Consider the following 17,594-nt stretch of genomic DNA (forward strand, 5'->3'; position numbering starts at 1 on the left):
TCCATTCGTGGTTCACATTCCACTTTTGGAGTATATGGTTTGTGTTGCCCCTGGGCCTATTGTCTCCTATTGCATTCTATTGTGTTCTACAGTGTTTGTACTACTTTTCTAAGTGTTTTACTTACCTGATTTTGGTTTGTGTGTATATTTTGTGTATTTTACTTACCTCCTAAGGGAGTATATCCTCTGAGATACTTTTGGCATATTGTCACTAAAATAAAGAACCTTTATTTTTAGTAACGCTGAGTATTGTGTTTCTTATGATATAGTGCTATATGATATAAGTGGTATAGGAGGAGCTTTGCATGTCTCCTAGTTCAGCCTAAGCTGCTCTGCTATAGCTACCTCTATCAGCCTAAGCTGCTAGAACACTTCTAATCTACTAATAAGGGATAACTGGACCTGGCACAAGGTTTAAGTACCATCAGGTACCCACTATAAGCCAGGCCAGCTTCCTACAAGGATCACCGCTCCAGCACACATTTCCTACCCCCCAGCGTTCCCCCTCAGTCTCCCTAGTAAAATGATACCTCACTTGTGTGGGTCCTCAAAGCAGAGTCAGCCTAAAGATGTATAAAAGAAAAATATGTGCTTATCAACTTGCTGTGCTATCCCCTCAATCTCCACAGGTTTTTGGCCTTTTTCTGGTGCAGACACTTGGGCCCCCACAAAAGTGAGGTATCATTTTTATCGGGAGACTTGGGGGGGGGGGGGGGGGGGGTGGCGGGGGGGGGAGAAGCTGGGTGGAAGCAAATTTGTGGCTCTTCTCAGGTTCCAGAACTTTCTGTCACCGAAATGTGAGGAAAAAGTGTTTTCTTATCCAAATGTTGAGGGTTGCAATGGATTCTGGGTAAGAAAACAGTGGGGATCAGCTCAAGTCACACCTCCCTGGACTCCCTTGGGTGTATAGTTTGCAGAAATGTTTGGGTTTAGTAGGTTCTCTATATGGCTGCTGAGCCCAGGACCAAAAACACAGGTGCCTGCTCCCCCACCCCAAAACAGTTTTGTTTTTGATGTGTCCACATAGGGTTTTGGGACATCTCCTTTCGGAGGCACTAGGCCTACCCACAGAAGTGAGGTACCATTTTTATCAGGAGTATTGGGGGGGGAACACTGGGTGGAAGGAAACGTGTGGCTCTTCTCAGATTCCAGAACTTTCTGTCACTGAAATTTGTGGCAAAAGTTTTTTGTTTTTTGTTTTTTTTAACCAAATTTTGAGGTTTGCAAAGGATTATGGGTAACAGAACCTGGTGAGAGCCCAACAAGTCACCCTATCATGGATTCCCCTAAGTGTCTACTTTGCAAAAAAGTGCACGTTTGGTAGGTTTCCCTAGGTGTCAACTGAGCTATAGGTCAAAATCTACAGCTAGGCACTTTGCAAAAAACACGTCAGATTTCAATGTAAAAATGTGATGTGTCCATGTTGCGTTTCCTGTCACGAGCATTAGGCTTACCCACGCAAGTGAGATACCATTTTTATCGGGAGACTTGGGGGAACACAGAATAGCAAAACAAATGTTATTGCCCCTTGTCTTTCTCTACATTTTTTCCTTCCAAATATAAGAGAGTGTGTAAAAAAGACGTCTATTTGAGAAATGCCCTGTAAATCACATGCTAGTATGGGCACCCCGCAATTCAGAGATGTGCAAATAACCACTGCTTTTCAACACCTTATCTTGTGCCCATTTTGGAAATTCAAATGTTTCCTTGATACCTATTTTTCAGCCTTTATATTTCACCAAATGAATTGCTGTATACCCGGTATAGACTGACACCCATTGCAAGGTGCAGCTCATTTATTGGCTCTGGGTACCTAGGGTTCTTGATGAACCTACAAGCCCTATATATCCCCGCAACCAGAAGAGTCCAGCAGATGTAACAGTATATTGCTTTCAAAAATCTGACATCGCGGGAAAAAGTTACAGAATAAAACATTGAGAAAAACGGCTGTTTCTTTACCTCAATGTCAATATTTTTTTATTTCAGTTGTTATTTTCTGTGCGAAAACCTTGTAGGATCTATACAAATGACCCCTTGCTGAATTCAAAATGTTGCCTACTTTTCAGAAATGTTTAGCTTTCTGGGATCCAGCATTGGTTTCACACCCATTTCTGTCACTAAGTGGAAGGAGGCTGAAAGCACAAATAATAGTAAAAATGTAGTATGTCCCAGTAAAATGCCAAAATTGTGTTGAAAAATGTGGTTTTCTGATTCAAGGGTGCCTGTTCCTGAAAGCTGGGAAGATGAGAAGATGGTGATTTGAGCACCGCAAAGCATTTGTTGATGCCATTTTCAGGGAAAAAAACATATGCTTTCTTCTGCTGCTCTCTTTTCCCCCATTTTTCAGGATAAAAAAAAAAATTTTAGCTGTATTTTAGGTAATTTCTTGGACTCCTCCAACCCTTTGTTGATGCCATTTTCAGGGGGGAAAAACATCAGTCTTCTTCTGCAGCCCTTTTTCCCCATTTAAAAAAACATATAAAAAAAAAAATTAAAAAAAAGATATTTTTGTTGTATTTTGGCTAATTTCTTGGTCTCCTTCAGGGGAACCCACAAACTCTGGGTACCTCTAGAAGAGCTAGGATGTTGGAAAAAAAACGACACACATTTGGCGTGGGTTGCTTATGCGGACAAAACTTTGAGGGCCTAAGCACAAACTGCCCCAAATAGCCCAAAAAAGGCATGGCACCTGAGGGGGGAAAAGGCCTGGCAGCAAAGGGGTTAAGTGGGTCTATATTTTTAGGTTGACAGTAGTAAACAAAACATTTCCACTTGTTAGCATAGCATTGTCTAGTTGTAGGTTTGCATAATTGTTTCAGAACTTCCATACATTCTAATGGAAGTTGTAAGTATCCAAATTCTATGACTTCAGGAGCCAAATCGCTAAATTGAGAACACTGGGATTGGGATGTCTGATTTGACCTTTGTTTTGTGCTAACAAATCTGGTCTGTTTGGAAGTTTGCAATGAGGTACTACTGACAAATCTAGGAGTGTTGTGTACCAATGTTGCTATGCCCACGTGGGGGCTACAAGTATCATGGTGAGAGAGGTATGTTTTTTGACCAGAAATTGGATTAGTGGGAGAGGGGGAAAAGCATAAGCTAATATCCCTGACCAGTTGATCCATACAGCATTGCCCCTGGACAGAGGGTGTAGGTGCCTGGATGTGAAGTCTTGGCATTTTTTGTTTTCGCTTGTTAAGAATAGGTTTATTTCTGGTGTTCCCCACATTTGAAAGTACTTTTGAAGTATCTGAGAGTGAATCTCCCATTCGTGTATCTGGCGTGTCCTGCAGGTCCGCTAGCTGATTGTGTATCCCTAGGATGAATCCTGCTAGCAAGTAAATGTGATTGTGAATTGCCCCTTTCCAAATTGTTTGGGCTAGAAGGGACAGTTGAGATGAATGTGTCCCCCCCCTTGTTTCTTCAGAGAATACATTGTTGTCATTTTGGCTGTTTTTATCAAGACAGTTTAGTGCTTGAGAAGGGGTTGAAAAGCTTTTAGGACAAGGAATACAGCTAACAATTCTAAATGGTTTATGTGATAAGTCAACTGTGTTGTATTCCATCCCCCTTGCATGGTAAGGTTGTTGAGATAAGCTCCCCAACCTATCACTGACGCATCTGTTATTGTGGTCTGAGGCAGAGAGTCCTGGAATGACCACCCCTTTATTAAATTGTTGTGATTCCACCATTGAAGAGACTTATGCATTTGGCGGTCTAACAACACTAGATCCTGCAATTGACCCTGTGCTTGAGACCACTGCTGTGAGAGGCACTGTTGTAGTGTTCTCATGTTTAATCATGCATGCAGTACTATTGCTATGCAGGATGCCATCATTCTCAATAGTCTCATGATAAACCTTACAGTGTAATGTTGAGTTGGCTGTATTTGTGGTACGAGATTTTGAAAAGCTTGTATCCTTTGTGTATTTGGATAGGCTATTGAGAATAGCACCTAGGCAAGGTTGAACCTGTGCTGGTTAAAGATGAGATTTTTGGTAATCGATTGTGAACCCTAATGTGTGTAGGGTTTCTATTGTGTATTGAGTGTGTTGCTGACATTGTATAATATTGCCTGATTTTATCAGCCAATCATCTAGATAATGAAAGACATGTATGTATTTTCTTCTTGGGTAAGCTGCTACGACCTCTAGACATTTTGTGAAAATCCTTGGAGCTGTTATGCCGAATGGAAGAACTTTGAATTGAAAGTGGTTTCCCGCTATCACAAACCTTAGGTATTTTCGATGAGCTGTAAGTATGGGGATATGAAAATATGCATCTTTGAGATCTAATGCAGTCATGTAATCTTGTTTTTGTAGTAGTAGAAAGACGTCCTGCAGAGTTACCATGTAAAAGTGTTCTGACAGGATATATAGATTTAGTGGTTTGAGATCTAGAATGGGTCTGAGAGTTATCCTTTTTGGGAATGAGGAAGTATAGTGAATATAACCCTGTTCCGTGTTGAAATTTTGGAACCAATTCTATTGCTTCTTTTAGTAGTAGCGATTGTACTTGTTGTAACAGAATGCTGTGTTCTGGGGACAACCTGTGATAACAAGGGAGAATGTTTTGAGGAGTAGAAATGATTTCTAGGCAGTAACCATTGTGGATAATTAAAAGTACCCATTGGTCTTTGGTGATATTTTGCCATGGGAGTGGAATTGCTGCAGGCTGTCCTCCACAGGAGATAAGAAAGTCACTGTTTTGATGGAGTGGTGACACTCTTTGAGGCTTGAAATTTGCTTCTGGCTCTGAATTGTTGGCCTCTATAAGAGCCTCTAAATGCTCATCTTCGGTATTGCTGTTGGCCTTGTTTAGGTTGTGAGGTGGAAGCATCTGCAGATTGGTGCTTAAAACGTCCTCTAAATTGCTGTTTACGAAGGGAACCTCTGTAAGGTTAGTGTATAGAGCTCCATAGCATTTGCAGTGTCAGAATCTTTCCTGAGCTTTTCAACTGTTGTGTCAACCTGAGGATCAAAAATCGAATGGCATATTGAGCACTGCTTGTTGGATTTCTGGTTTGAAACAAGGAGATCTTAACCATGCATGCCTATGTATGGTTTTGGCAGTATTTACAATTCTAGCTGCTGTATCTGCAGCATCAAGAGCAGATCTTATTTGGTTTTTGATTCTTGCCTGACCTTCGACAATTTGTTGAGCCCTTTTTGATGTTCTTTTGGCAGGTGTTGTAATAATTCATGCATTTCGTCCCAGTGTGCCCTGTCATATCCCGCTAGTAGGGCTTGTGAATTGGAAATGTGCCATTCATTAGCTGCCTACGTAGCTACCCTCTTACCAGCAGCATCAAACTTCCTGCTTTCTTTGTCAGGGGGGAGGGGGGGAACCCCTGAAAAGAAATCCTCTTCCAAAGGCTCACTATGCATCTGTACCCCACAGTACGCAGCTGCTCTTGAAATGACCTGTGTATATGCTGTGCTATCCTCTGGTGGCGAAGGTTTGGAAGGATAGAGGCCTGGGTCATTTTGTGGTATGTGATCAGGATCATACAAATCCCAGGGGTTAACTGTATCACTCCCATACATATTCGCATGGTGTGTTGGTGAAGGCAATGGTGGTGGGCTAGCAGGTAGTGGTGAGAAAAAGTTGTGGGGAATGTGGTAGAGAATTTTGTAAAAGTAATGGTTTCTCCTTCCTTTTAAAGATTTTTGGTGGTGGTGGAGCAGTATCAAGATTTTCTTGAAATGCCAACTTTCTTTTGGTTTGTGGAGGAGGTGAAGCAATGATCCTCCCAGTCTTTTTTTGGATATGTATCCTTGTTTGTTTGGCGTCCATGATTTCAAGGATAGGCTGAATATCTGATTCTTCAGAAATATATTCTGATGTTTTAGGCGATTTAGAGGACTGATCATCGAATGTCTTTGAGCTGTGCTTTAAATCAGCTCCAAAGTCCTTGTTCCTCTGTATAAGAAGATTTTTTTGGCTCCGGAGTGGAGAACTTTTTCGTCCCGAAGATAAAGCCTGTTATTTCGGTTGCGAAGCTGGACGTCGAACTTTCGACTCCAAAGAGTGTAGATGTCGGCTCAGATGTGGAGCTTTTAAGAGGTTTACTCGACTCCTGCCTCAAAACGGGTGTCTTTTTCCGGCGCCAAACCCAAAGGTCTGTTGCCGACGATTTTCTTTCGGGTGGAACCATGGCTCTCTGGCACTGGTGCACTCAAGGCCTTAATAGCTCTTTTGGAAGTGGGCGTATGGGGAAATTGTACTCAGATGTTGAGCCGCAGTGATCGGTTGGGTGTCTTCGTCCGAGTCTACTTCAGAGTTGGTGTCCTAGCTCGAAACTGCCGTCTGTGTCTGTTTTTCTACGGTGTTGTATGTTGCGAAGTCAAGTCTCTGCGCCCTCCGGTCACGCAGTGTCTTTTCCGACCGGAACAACTGACAAGCCTCATAGTCTTGTTCTCGATGCTCAGGAGAGACAGAGATTACATACCACGTGTTGATCTGAATACCGAAATTTTGCGTGGCATCGAGGACAGAATCAGAATGGAGTCCGATCCATCAGGCTTCGGCGTGGTAGGCCTGAACAGGCCTGAGTTGGGCGCGCGTGTCCAAAAAGGGCATTTTCTGGTTTCCGACGGTACTATCAGCTCGATTACAGATAGAAACGGGATTGAAACGGGATTGAAACAATACCAACGGTAAAATAGAGTATTATAAAGTTTCTCTGAATCAAAATTCTCGGAGCGAGGACAGCGGAAAGAAAACAATCTAACAAAAGAGTCGATGCCCATGCGTACTATCACCCAAGGGAGGAGTCATTCGATCCCGTGACGTGAAAAAAAGACTTCTTCGAAGAAAAACAACTTGTAACACTCCGAGCCCAACACTAGATGGTGGAACCTATGCAAAGCGTGTGTATCTGCAGCTACACATGCCACCAAACATATACATATATATATAGACATTTACACACACACATTATATATATATATATATATATATATATATACACACACAAAAGTATCAGTGATGTCAGTCCAGTAGTCACTACATGCCTCTGCCTCCTCCCAAAACTCCACAAATGTATTTCATCTGTAGGACTACAACACCAATGCAAAGCCACCGCACATCACTGCAAGAGCCCAACCAGGCGCACTCCCCACCTCTGCAACTGCTGTTGTCAGTTCCTGGGATGCACCTCCAGTCCCAGTAAACCCAGTGGCCTCAGGATGCAGCTTCTTGCATTTAGAAGCAGGTACCTCTCTCTAGCTGTGTAAAGAGGTGTAGAGTGGAAGCATTATGGTAAAATAGTTCAAAACAAATATTCATCAGGTACTGTATTTTCCTAGTGAAGAAGCTCACTTTAAATTTACATTTGTTAGTAGGCATCAAAGAAACGATGATCTTTGTCCATCACATTACATGCTGAACAACCAACAGACATCAACACGACTTGTGTAGCTATTGTGAACATTGGCATAATTTGTTTCTATTTGTGATTTTATATATATATATAAAGTTTGTTCATGTCCAGATTTGTAACAAATATGTTCAGAATATTTTGCATTTAAAGAGCATTGAAGACTGTCACTTTGGACCCGGAGTCAGTACTGCAACATAACAGTACCATCTATTTTTCATGTTATTGGCGGATAAGAATATAGACCCTTATTACAACCCTGGCGGTCTAAAGACCGCCAGGGCTGCAGTGTCGGTCTCACCGCCGACAGACCACCAAATTATGAGTTCAGCCGTTTGGTTGATGCCAAACCGCCGATACTCCTTTCGTTCCACAGACCGCCGGGCTGGAGGTGAGCACCTCCAGCACAGCAGACGCGGTATTACAACGTGGGAGACCACTAGTGGTATTATGACGCAGGAGACCGTCAACATTTTTCCGGCAGTTGTACCACCAGAAAAAGCTGGCGGTCTTGCATCCTGGCAACAGGAATGCGGATACACCCGCACACACTTCAGCATACCTACGTGCATGCACTCACACACAAACACACTCCCACTCACCCATGAAAACACTGACATACATAAACACCGCTGACATGCATGCATTCACTCCCCCTCCCCAGCATACCCACATTCATGCCCCCCTCACCCTGACCCACAAGCATCCGTTCACGCTCCCCTACGCACAAACCCATTCCACTCCCGTTTCCACACTGCACACATGCACTCACCCCATCCATCCGCATTCACCAACATACACACACCCACCTCCCCCCTACATTCAAGACACATGCACACAACACACACACACACACACACACACAAACCCCCGCCCCTTTCAAGATGATCATTTACCTCGTCTGTTGAGGAGGTCGTCCAGGACAGGACAGATCCCGGCACTTCCACTGCCGGCAGTGCCTTGCCATCAGGACCCCGACAAGCCGTATTACGGGTTGTAATACAGCGTGCACTGTCCTTTTGGCGTGGCGGTGCAGGTGGTGGAATCACCTCTTCCCTGACGACCGCCAGCACAACTGTTGTCGGATTTCCCCTGATTTCTGGCAGAAATCTGACTGCAGTCGTAATGTGGCGGTCTTTCGGCACCCGCGGCTTTGGCGGTCTTGTAAAAAGGCCTTCAAAGTCGTAATGAGGACCATAGTGCTTATGATGACAGCCGTGATTGGGTTTGAGTGTTTCACAATATTTGGAAAGAAAGAAGTTCAGACTTAGGTGAAATCCTTGACAGGACAAAATGGCCATACAGGTTAATTAGGGCCAGATGTAGCAACGGTTTTTCACGTCACAAAACCGACATCGCGATGCCCTATTCCCGTTTTGCAAGTCGGTAACCTGGTTACCGATTCGCAAAACGGGACTGCGAGTCGCAAATAGGAAGGGGTGTTCCCCTTCCTATTTGCGAGTCGCAGCGTGATGCTGCATTGCTTTGTGACCGCAGTCGCAAAGCAATCACAGTTACCACCAGTGTCACACTGGTGGTAACCCATTCGCAAAAGGGAAGGGGTCACCATGGGACCCCTTCCCCTTTGTGAATGGCCTGGAAAACATTTTTTCAGAGCAGGCAGTGGTCCTATGAACCATTGCCTGCTCTGAAAAAATGAAACTGAAACGTTTAATTTTTTCATTTTGTAATGCATCTCGTTTTCCTTTAAGGAAAAGGGCTGCATTACAAAAAAAAAAAAACTGCTTTATTTAGAAGCAGTCACAGACATGGTGGTGTGCGGTCTCCAGCAGGCCACCATCCCTGTGAATGCTGAGAGTCGCAAGGGGGTCGCAAATAGCGACCCACCTCATTAATATTAATGAGGTGGGCCTTTGCAACCTCCTTGCGAGTCGCAGATGGTGTCAGGGACACCATCCTGCATCCTGAATTGCGACTCACAAATTGCGAGTCGCTCTGATTCGCAATTTGAGAGTCGCAATTCAGGACATACCTACATCTGGCCCCAAGTCCATTGGTGTTTAAAGAAAGCTAGTGGCAGTTATCAGCATAACAAAAGTAGTACCATAAATGTAACAATAACAGGAGAATCTGATTCAGAAGTGATCAGTGTACGAAAAAATAAAATAGAAAACCAACCTGTGCTCTGGTGGTTTGACAAATAGACCACATTTTCTTTGTTTTTTGGCAGGTCTCCGTAAATTAAAACCTTAAAGAGAAGGGAAAAAGAGCATTCATTGTTGTTTAAACTGGAAACACTAAAATGCACCCAAAACTCAAGAAACAAAAGGAGCAACTGAAAGCATGAGCAATGCGAAATGGGAACTACCTTTTTTTAGATCTAGAACTGTGCACAGAGAAAGAATAGGTCACAGTGGAACATTAAAGTGTGTATTGTTCCACCCGTAAGTCATACTGCAAACTGCATGTGTAAAAAAAAAAAAAAAAAAAAAAAAGAAGAAACCCAATCCATTTGTGCACCTAATATAACAATGTTCTATTGATATACCGAGATCTTCAGGAAACAAAGTGAATGAATGATGCAGTGAACGAATGCCATCGGAAGAATTTGAAATGCTCCACATGCAACATATGATGATTTATTTCAAATAGGAAAGGCCGCTGCTTCCTTTTCTCACTGAAAGACCGACTAGGAAATCGAAATCCTAAAAAGTTTAGCACATAATTTAAGACCAAGCATAACTTCCGAAGCATTAAGAGAGAATCAGATTTTGTATGCAGAAAGAAACAGGATAAAATGACTGTCCAGAGCTCGAAATGCAGACGTCAACACTTCCCAGCAGTTGTATAAATGACTGATATTATATTCTAAAAATGCATTACAATTCAAGTGTTCAACAGTGTCTTCTGTCGCAAAATGCAAGTCTGCAGTGGCATTTTGGAGACTCCTGAGGTAGACTGACGTCACAAGTTGACAACTGTCACTGTGATTTAAAGTTTAAGGAGGGGGTACGTGAAATCTGTGTACTGAGGTTAAAAGATAAAAGATTATTTTATTTGAAGCCTTTACAAACGTCAAAGGAAACCCAAACCTGGAAAGTTTTTCACTTCGCTAAATCGGAGATAAAAGTGTGAATTTTCTGACAATTTATTTTGCATATTTCCTTATTTAGCATATTTCCTTATTTAGCATTAATGAAAGTTTTAAATAAGATAGGTCTCACTCAAAACATGGGGGGGCGCTCACAGAACATGTAGGGGAAACTGTGGCAAAACCTCAGAGTTCTATATTACCATGTCATTCCAGGTGCTGACGCTGTGCAGGGGTACACCACATCTTACATAAGGGAACTCATAAGGCGGAGCTACGGGGGTGGGGGGCTTGGGCAAGGGGGTGGCAACAGGTGTCACCATCTTGCATTCTTTCCCATAGAACCAGATAATTGTGAGAGAGAATGAGAGATCTTCAAGCAGGGAGCAACACGCAATTCTCAAATGAATGGGATATGAAAGATGGTGTTTGGGCTAAACGCAACTTCAACATGGGACCAGGATGTTCTACCCTAGGATTCTCCTACAGCATTAGAAATATTAGAGCATATTGACCCAGTCCGACAGGAAAAACTTGATACCTTGAGGCAACTGGTGCTGGTATTTGACATTTCTACCTAACGAAAATGAAAGCACCTTGGACGTGCCTACTGTTCTAACAGACATGATTTCAAAAATGTTCAGGGATGGTAGGAGTTCTCACACAGGAAATGGTTATGACCTCGGCGGAAAGTCCCTTTAAGGCGTACTAAAAAGGAAACACTGGTCATGTGTAAATAGGATACAAATAACTTTAGAAAGGGAATTTATGAGTTCTACCCCCAAGAAAATATTAAAATATCATAAGGAAAATTGTGCATTTTAAAGAAGCTTGGGCATGCAACACAGGTCAAAACTGGATGTGAATGAAATGCAAATTCATACAAATGTTTCAGTTACGACAAGTGGCTCTCTGGGCCAGTAACAAAGGTTAAACTTGGATAGGAATAATGGTACTTTTTAAATGTACTGCCCAGCGTGCACATGCTAAAAAAGATAGGAACAAAAGAACAATTTATAATGGCTTTTTATAAATGTATAAGAAAAGTTCAAACAAGTGCACATTTTAAAGGACATTAGGACCAGAGAATTGATTTAACCTTAGTAAGATTTGAAATTTACTTTACAGGGAGAAAGCAAAGATAAAGATATTTGGGGAAAATTAGTGATGGCAAAAGGGCCATTTAAAAACACACTGGTGAAGTAACATTGGTAAATAATGGAGTGACTTTTGTGCTTTTTCCTTTTTTTTCCCCCGCAAATATCCATTTCTTATTCGGTTGAAAAATATTCCATATTGCTAATTTGCACTGTGGTTACACACCTTCAGTTATCAAGCCGCACCTTGCTGTACCAACATTAGTATCTTACTATGCTTTTTACTTTTTAGCAGGTCAACTCTAACAGTAAGTTCCTCTTCCAGCTACTCTGATTGACCAAAGCAAGTTATTTTCAAATACTCCGTTACTTCTTCCTGCTTTCCTAGTTTTATCCACCCAGATTATATATGGTATTTTTAATATCCCTGTCTGCTTTAAATAAGTGTAACTATCAGTCGAGGCTGAGGGTGTGGGGGACTGCTCTACAGTCTAATGTCATATATTTTTATATTGGCGTCCAGGCTGAGGGGAAGATACCGTTAGTTTTAAATATGTATGGTACCTTCATTGTCAAATGTCCATTAACACTGCTGCACCAGAAGTTCATCATAAGCACAACTTTTTGTTTCCACTGGCAGGCTATCACTATCTTAGCTGAAATCAAGAGCTGAAAATTAAGGAACTTTTCTTTTCCTGCTAGGATCCCCAAGTCTTATTCTGAAAACAGTCATTACCGGATCCTCTGAAACCCTACTATGCTCTTCACAGATGCCAAAAATTCCTTCCATAACATAGCTGGTGCTAAACCCAATAAATATGTAATAGGTCACCTTCCACACCCACACACACACACACCCTTCAACAGCTGTAACTTGTGACTGCATACATTTTGCCTAATTTGTCAGATGAAAGGTACCATCCAGTCATAACATTATTGGACAATTCTCTATTATTTTGTGATGTTACATGTGTGCCCTAAGTGGATAGGTTATGGCCAGACATGGGTCCTTTGCTCGCTGCACCACTGGATTCACGCTAGCTTGGATGATGACTGGTGATACCCCAAAACCAGTCCCAGTCTTCTTGTTTCCATTCCAGGAAGGACCAGGCTTGCACTGTATTGTTCTCATGGGGAGCAGGGTCAAGACTGATTTGCATATGGCTGGGTCCAAACTGGGGTGACGTGGCAAGCAAAGTAACGATGGATGTAACCCAGATCTGTAACTGGGGGTGAGTTTTTGAAAAGTTTCAACACTCCATCCATCATTTTATTTTGAGATGTTGCTATTCTTTAAGTAGTACTGATTTACGTTTGGGGTATATGTCCCTCCACAATGATTCCCAAGCAATTCCTTACCATCATGGATTTCCCCGTGACCACATGCCTATAGAGTTGTAAGTGCACATGTTCAGTACTTGATAAATCTTGGGAGACCCTACCTCTAGATTACCCTATTATGACCCCAGCTGTTCGAAGAATGAGCGGCCCAGTCAATACAGACTTCTTGTTTGGCTCAGTTCCTTAGCTGATTAAACTCTAAACTGTTCTTGTTTGGTTACCAGGAACACTATTAAAATTCTAAGGTTTTGATATGTCTTTTGTGTAAATCTAGGAGAATCCTACAGTCTCACAGTTGCCACTTATGATTTAGAGCCTTTGGATGATGTTCATCAAACATACACATTCAAATTTAAATTTGAAAAACCTGTAAAGCCACTACAAATCTTTCCAAAACACAAGTATCATCCCTATGTTGCATTGAAGATAAACATTTAATAGCAAACAATCCTGAAGTTATATTATATTCTAAACAAAAATGGGTATGACATATCTAACTTTCAAGGCTAAAAAGTAAAGGCAATCAAATACAATACGGACCATAATACATTATTTTGCAAACCACTAGCACACTGCTCAGAGTTCTTAAAAACAATTACCATGGGTGGGTGAGCATAAGGAGGATGTAACCCTGTTCTAAATGTATTATGCCACTGGAGTCAAACTAGCCTGGCTGATGATGAACGATACCCCGACACCAGTCCCAGAATGTTTTTTTCTGGTCCAGAAATACCTGGCCTGGCAGTAAGGGCTGAACTGTTCCCAAAGGGAACAGGGTCAAGGCTGATTTGCAAATGGCTGGGTCCAAAATGGAATGGCAGGGGTAGCACAAAAAACACTGGATTTAGGCCCAGATCTCTGTACTGGGTGTGAATGTCTTGACATTATTCAGCATTCCGCCCATCACTTGTTCTTTTTGTAATTGTTGCCCTAAGTGGCATGGGTATGCCCTGATGTGGGTCCCGTGCTCCCCATGCCACTGAAGTCAAACTAGCCTGGCTGATTAGAGGTGATACCCCAAAACTAGTCCCAGGATGCTGGTTTCCTGTCCAGGGAATACCGTGCCTGGCAGTTTGGGCTGGACTGTTCCCATGGTAACAGGGTCAAGACGAATTTGCAAATGGCTGCACAATGTAACTCTCCCAGCCATGTGAGGATAGAAGATATTCATATACCAAGTTACAACCTTGGAAACAGTGACTACATAGGGGACACCTAGCTTCATTCAGCAACAACCTTGGTCCTTTAAGATCAAGTTGTTTCTATAACAAAGTACCAGGAATATTGACTTTATCAAGGGTACAGGAACTTCCTTCAAATAACACACTAAGTTAGCTACAGGCACATTACAAACTCCATGAAGTGTTATCTTTTTACAGATTAATGAATGGCCCAAACAAATTCCACATTGGTTTCCACTAATAAAAAAACTTGCTGTCCCTGTTCCTACATCTATCATCAAAAAGAAGAAACCACGCTTCATGTGAAAGATTTTCACCCAGCTGCTCATATCAGCCTAACAGACAATGTGTGAAACCTAATGTGAAATTAATAATAGAGAGTGGTAATGAAATTAAACCTCAACAAGCCAATCGGCAGATGTTGTTTCTGTTAAACTGAAAGGCAATTTTTCCAAGTGTTCTATGTTAAACAGTGCAGGTCGCATCTTTTCCCCCCCATGACCTGTAACATTCATCAAATTATAAAGGTAAAGATAACTCTGTAGCATTCAAATATTTACACGGCACACCATCTGATTTTAAAACTTGCAATGTCCAACTCAATTGCAAAACTGATCTCAACTCACTCTGGCCATATTGAGGCTTAGACATGTTATTTTGTATGATATTGAATACTGATGAAACAATATTATTCAATTAATAAATATGAGTTGACAAAGTAGTATTGCCACTATCCACAACAGGTAAAGAGCTCTCTAAATGTTCCTTATCAATTTATCTTAAAAGATCAGCGGAGTTTTGTTGGGAAATTTTCAAAATTTCATTATAAGTGGCATATATGAAATATTTAGAATGAGGAGACCTGGACCCTAACAAAAAATCTTGTAAATCCATGTCATCCGAAAGAAAAGATAAGTTTTCTTTAACTGCAGACAAGGTAAAATGTTCTAACATGTGCTGGTGTTACTTTCTTACACTAGAGGTAGTAAAAACACCAGAGTGTTGTGATTGAATATACCGGGGGTCTGGTCTGCTCGCTTTGAACCCTGTTGGGGGAGTTTAAAAAACAGGAATTGCAGCCATTAGTGACAATGGGCCACACTAACCACCCATCTGAACAAGGGAGCGAAGAGTTGAACGTTCCATTCTGCACCATTTCATAAAGATATTCTTCCTTGAAATCAATGCACTGTTGCCAAATGTCAAATCAAGCCAAGTGTGTTTAGATTTTTAATATTAGCTAACCCAAGACTCCTAATGTGTTGTACTGTTCTGTTAAGAAAAATAATTTGGCGATGGATTAGACAAGCCCTAAACAAAGCATCAATGCTCTGGACCTGCCAGCATAATATACGCAAAACAGATTTCAAATTAATATTGTCTTTCCAATAATCATAACCCTTTAGACTGTATCAGTATCTTTTTCTTCCCGGGGGAAAGCATAAGCCTATAATAAAATGTAACTGGGTTTGTAGGTACATGACCAGAAAAATAAGGAAACTTTTTCAAATATGTTTTAGAATTGCCCACAAATAGTGTCAGGCAGTGTTCCTACTGTGTTTACTTAAAAACAGAACATGGAGTACTAGCTCTGTGTAAATAGTGCATAATGATGGTAACAAAATATTTCACCATACATTTCAGAATTCAAATACAAATCTCATTTTCAAACACTGTTTAATATTCTAATTCAGATAACAGAATACAATCAGTTGCAACATTCCATTAAACAGAAATTAAACTGGGGGTGATAATATCAACGGAAATCTTAAAGACATAAGGAATTGGTAAAGTCTCTGTAGGAGCAAGAATTTCAGAGGGGCCCTTATCCCTAACAATACCATCATAATCAGGAAATTCAGTAATGTTCACAAGAGGTCTCTTCGGACCTTATGTGAGAAAGAATGGGGAGTAATTACTTCAGCTACCAGTTCTGGGGAAGCGTGATCATGGAGCTAATGTCCCTTCAACAACAGAAATAAAACTGTAACAGTCTAATACAGATGAAAAGAAAAAAACAAAAACAAGGAAAGGAAAATCCAAAAGGAAAGACCATGGAGGAATCACATTAGTCTTTTTCATCCAAAACAACAGTACATGCGGACCATGCAAGGATATATGCGAATAATGTGAGAAAAAATCATCAGTTTCGGCAAAATAACCAGAAGCAGTATGAGCAAAAACAGGGACCTAAAAAGAGGCCAGTTAGGGACCTCCAAAGGCGGTTGATCATTTCATTGTTAGGAGCAGCAGTAGAAAACTGTGTACTCATATCAGATACGTATCCTGTATTGACAGTAGAAACAGGCTCCAGTGAAAATTCAGTGCCAGAAGTCATCAGCCGGCTACTAAAAATATTAAGACTTCTCAATGCATGTAAAGGGATCTTTTGCAGGGTAGGGAGAGGAGGCAAGGAACTACTCAGATACCCTTGTGGCCTATGACATAGAGCGGTCATCTTCAGCTAAAGTAGAATATGCTTGATAGAATTACCTATGGAATCTCTGTACCTATTTAAGTGCCAATATTGTAAATTATCGTTGAAGTACTGGACGCAGTAATAGGAATCAAACACTATAGATGTGAGGAATTCTGGATCCATATTCTACAGCGCCAAAACCAAAGCTTTCAATTCAGTCAGCTGAGCAGCACAATCACCCAAAGTTTCTGTGCCTGAAATACACCATCTTTCTTGACACCTTTTACTGCAGCACATGCTGTCAAGTACGTACGATTAGTGCCAACCACAGGTTTGGATGAACCATCAGTATTTATAACATAAGCACATTGAGCTATAGGCAACATTTAATTAGACATGGGGGATTCTTGTTCATACTGAAGAAATTCCTGTGCTTTCAATATAGAGTCAAATACATAATCTAAATCCAGAGCTGTTAAGAAAGTGGCCAACATTCACCACGGATTTAAGGCCTTAGTGTTAGGGACGATTGACTTTGTGAAAGTCCCCAAGGCTTTAATGGGAGAAAATACACTTATGCATTTCTCTTGAGCCCATGGACGTTCCTTTAGGACAGCTGTTTGAAATACAGTCAAGAGTATTTTCTGTCAATGCAAAACGCTTATCTGCATTTGATAATAAATGTGATTTATAAGCAAATCGGTACAGTTTCACCTTCATTAAAGGTGACATTTGTAAACACAGGAACCTGCAAGTATGTGCATCACTAAATTTGTAATGTTAACAACAAATATGAAAGTGTTTAGATACAAGTATGTATATTTGTAATGTTTTGAGGACAGCAGTATGTTAAGGTGTCCAATGTTTACTTGAAAAATCAGGACAAATTAAGTCGTACAATGGTTTAATTTGTTGTGCACAGTCTGGTATGTATGTACTACCAAGCTTTAGAAAGCCTAAAAGTGATCCAAGCTTTTTAAGGGTTTTTGTAAGTTGTAAGAGGGCACACTTCTTTAAGAATAGTGTTGCAAGGCTTCTGCCTTAATTTGATAATTCATATTCTAAAAAGCAGGACACTGAGAAAAGTAGTTTTTAATTTGGGGAAATTAAATTTATAGCC

At 41.2% G+C, this 17,594-nt stretch overlaps 1 protein-coding gene across 1 annotated transcript in view; it reads right to left on the bottom strand.

Moving 5' to 3' along the window:
• Positions 1-17,594, bottom strand: part of AGPAT5 (1-acylglycerol-3-phosphate O-acyltransferase 5) — a 490,329-nt gene that overhangs the window by 367,957 nt on the left and 104,778 nt on the right. The window contains exon 2 of the mRNA XM_069235809.1: positions 9,524-9,593. Coding sequence (XP_069091910.1) covers positions 9,524-9,593 — 70 coding nt within the window. The remainder of the gene's footprint in view (positions 1-9,523; positions 9,594-17,594) is intronic.

Source organism: Pleurodeles waltl, chromosome 5, assembly GCF_031143425.1.
Source record: "Pleurodeles waltl isolate 20211129_DDA chromosome 5, aPleWal1.hap1.20221129, whole genome shotgun sequence".
In the NCBI taxonomy this organism is placed as follows: Eukaryota; Metazoa; Chordata; class Amphibia; order Caudata; family Salamandridae; genus Pleurodeles; species Pleurodeles waltl.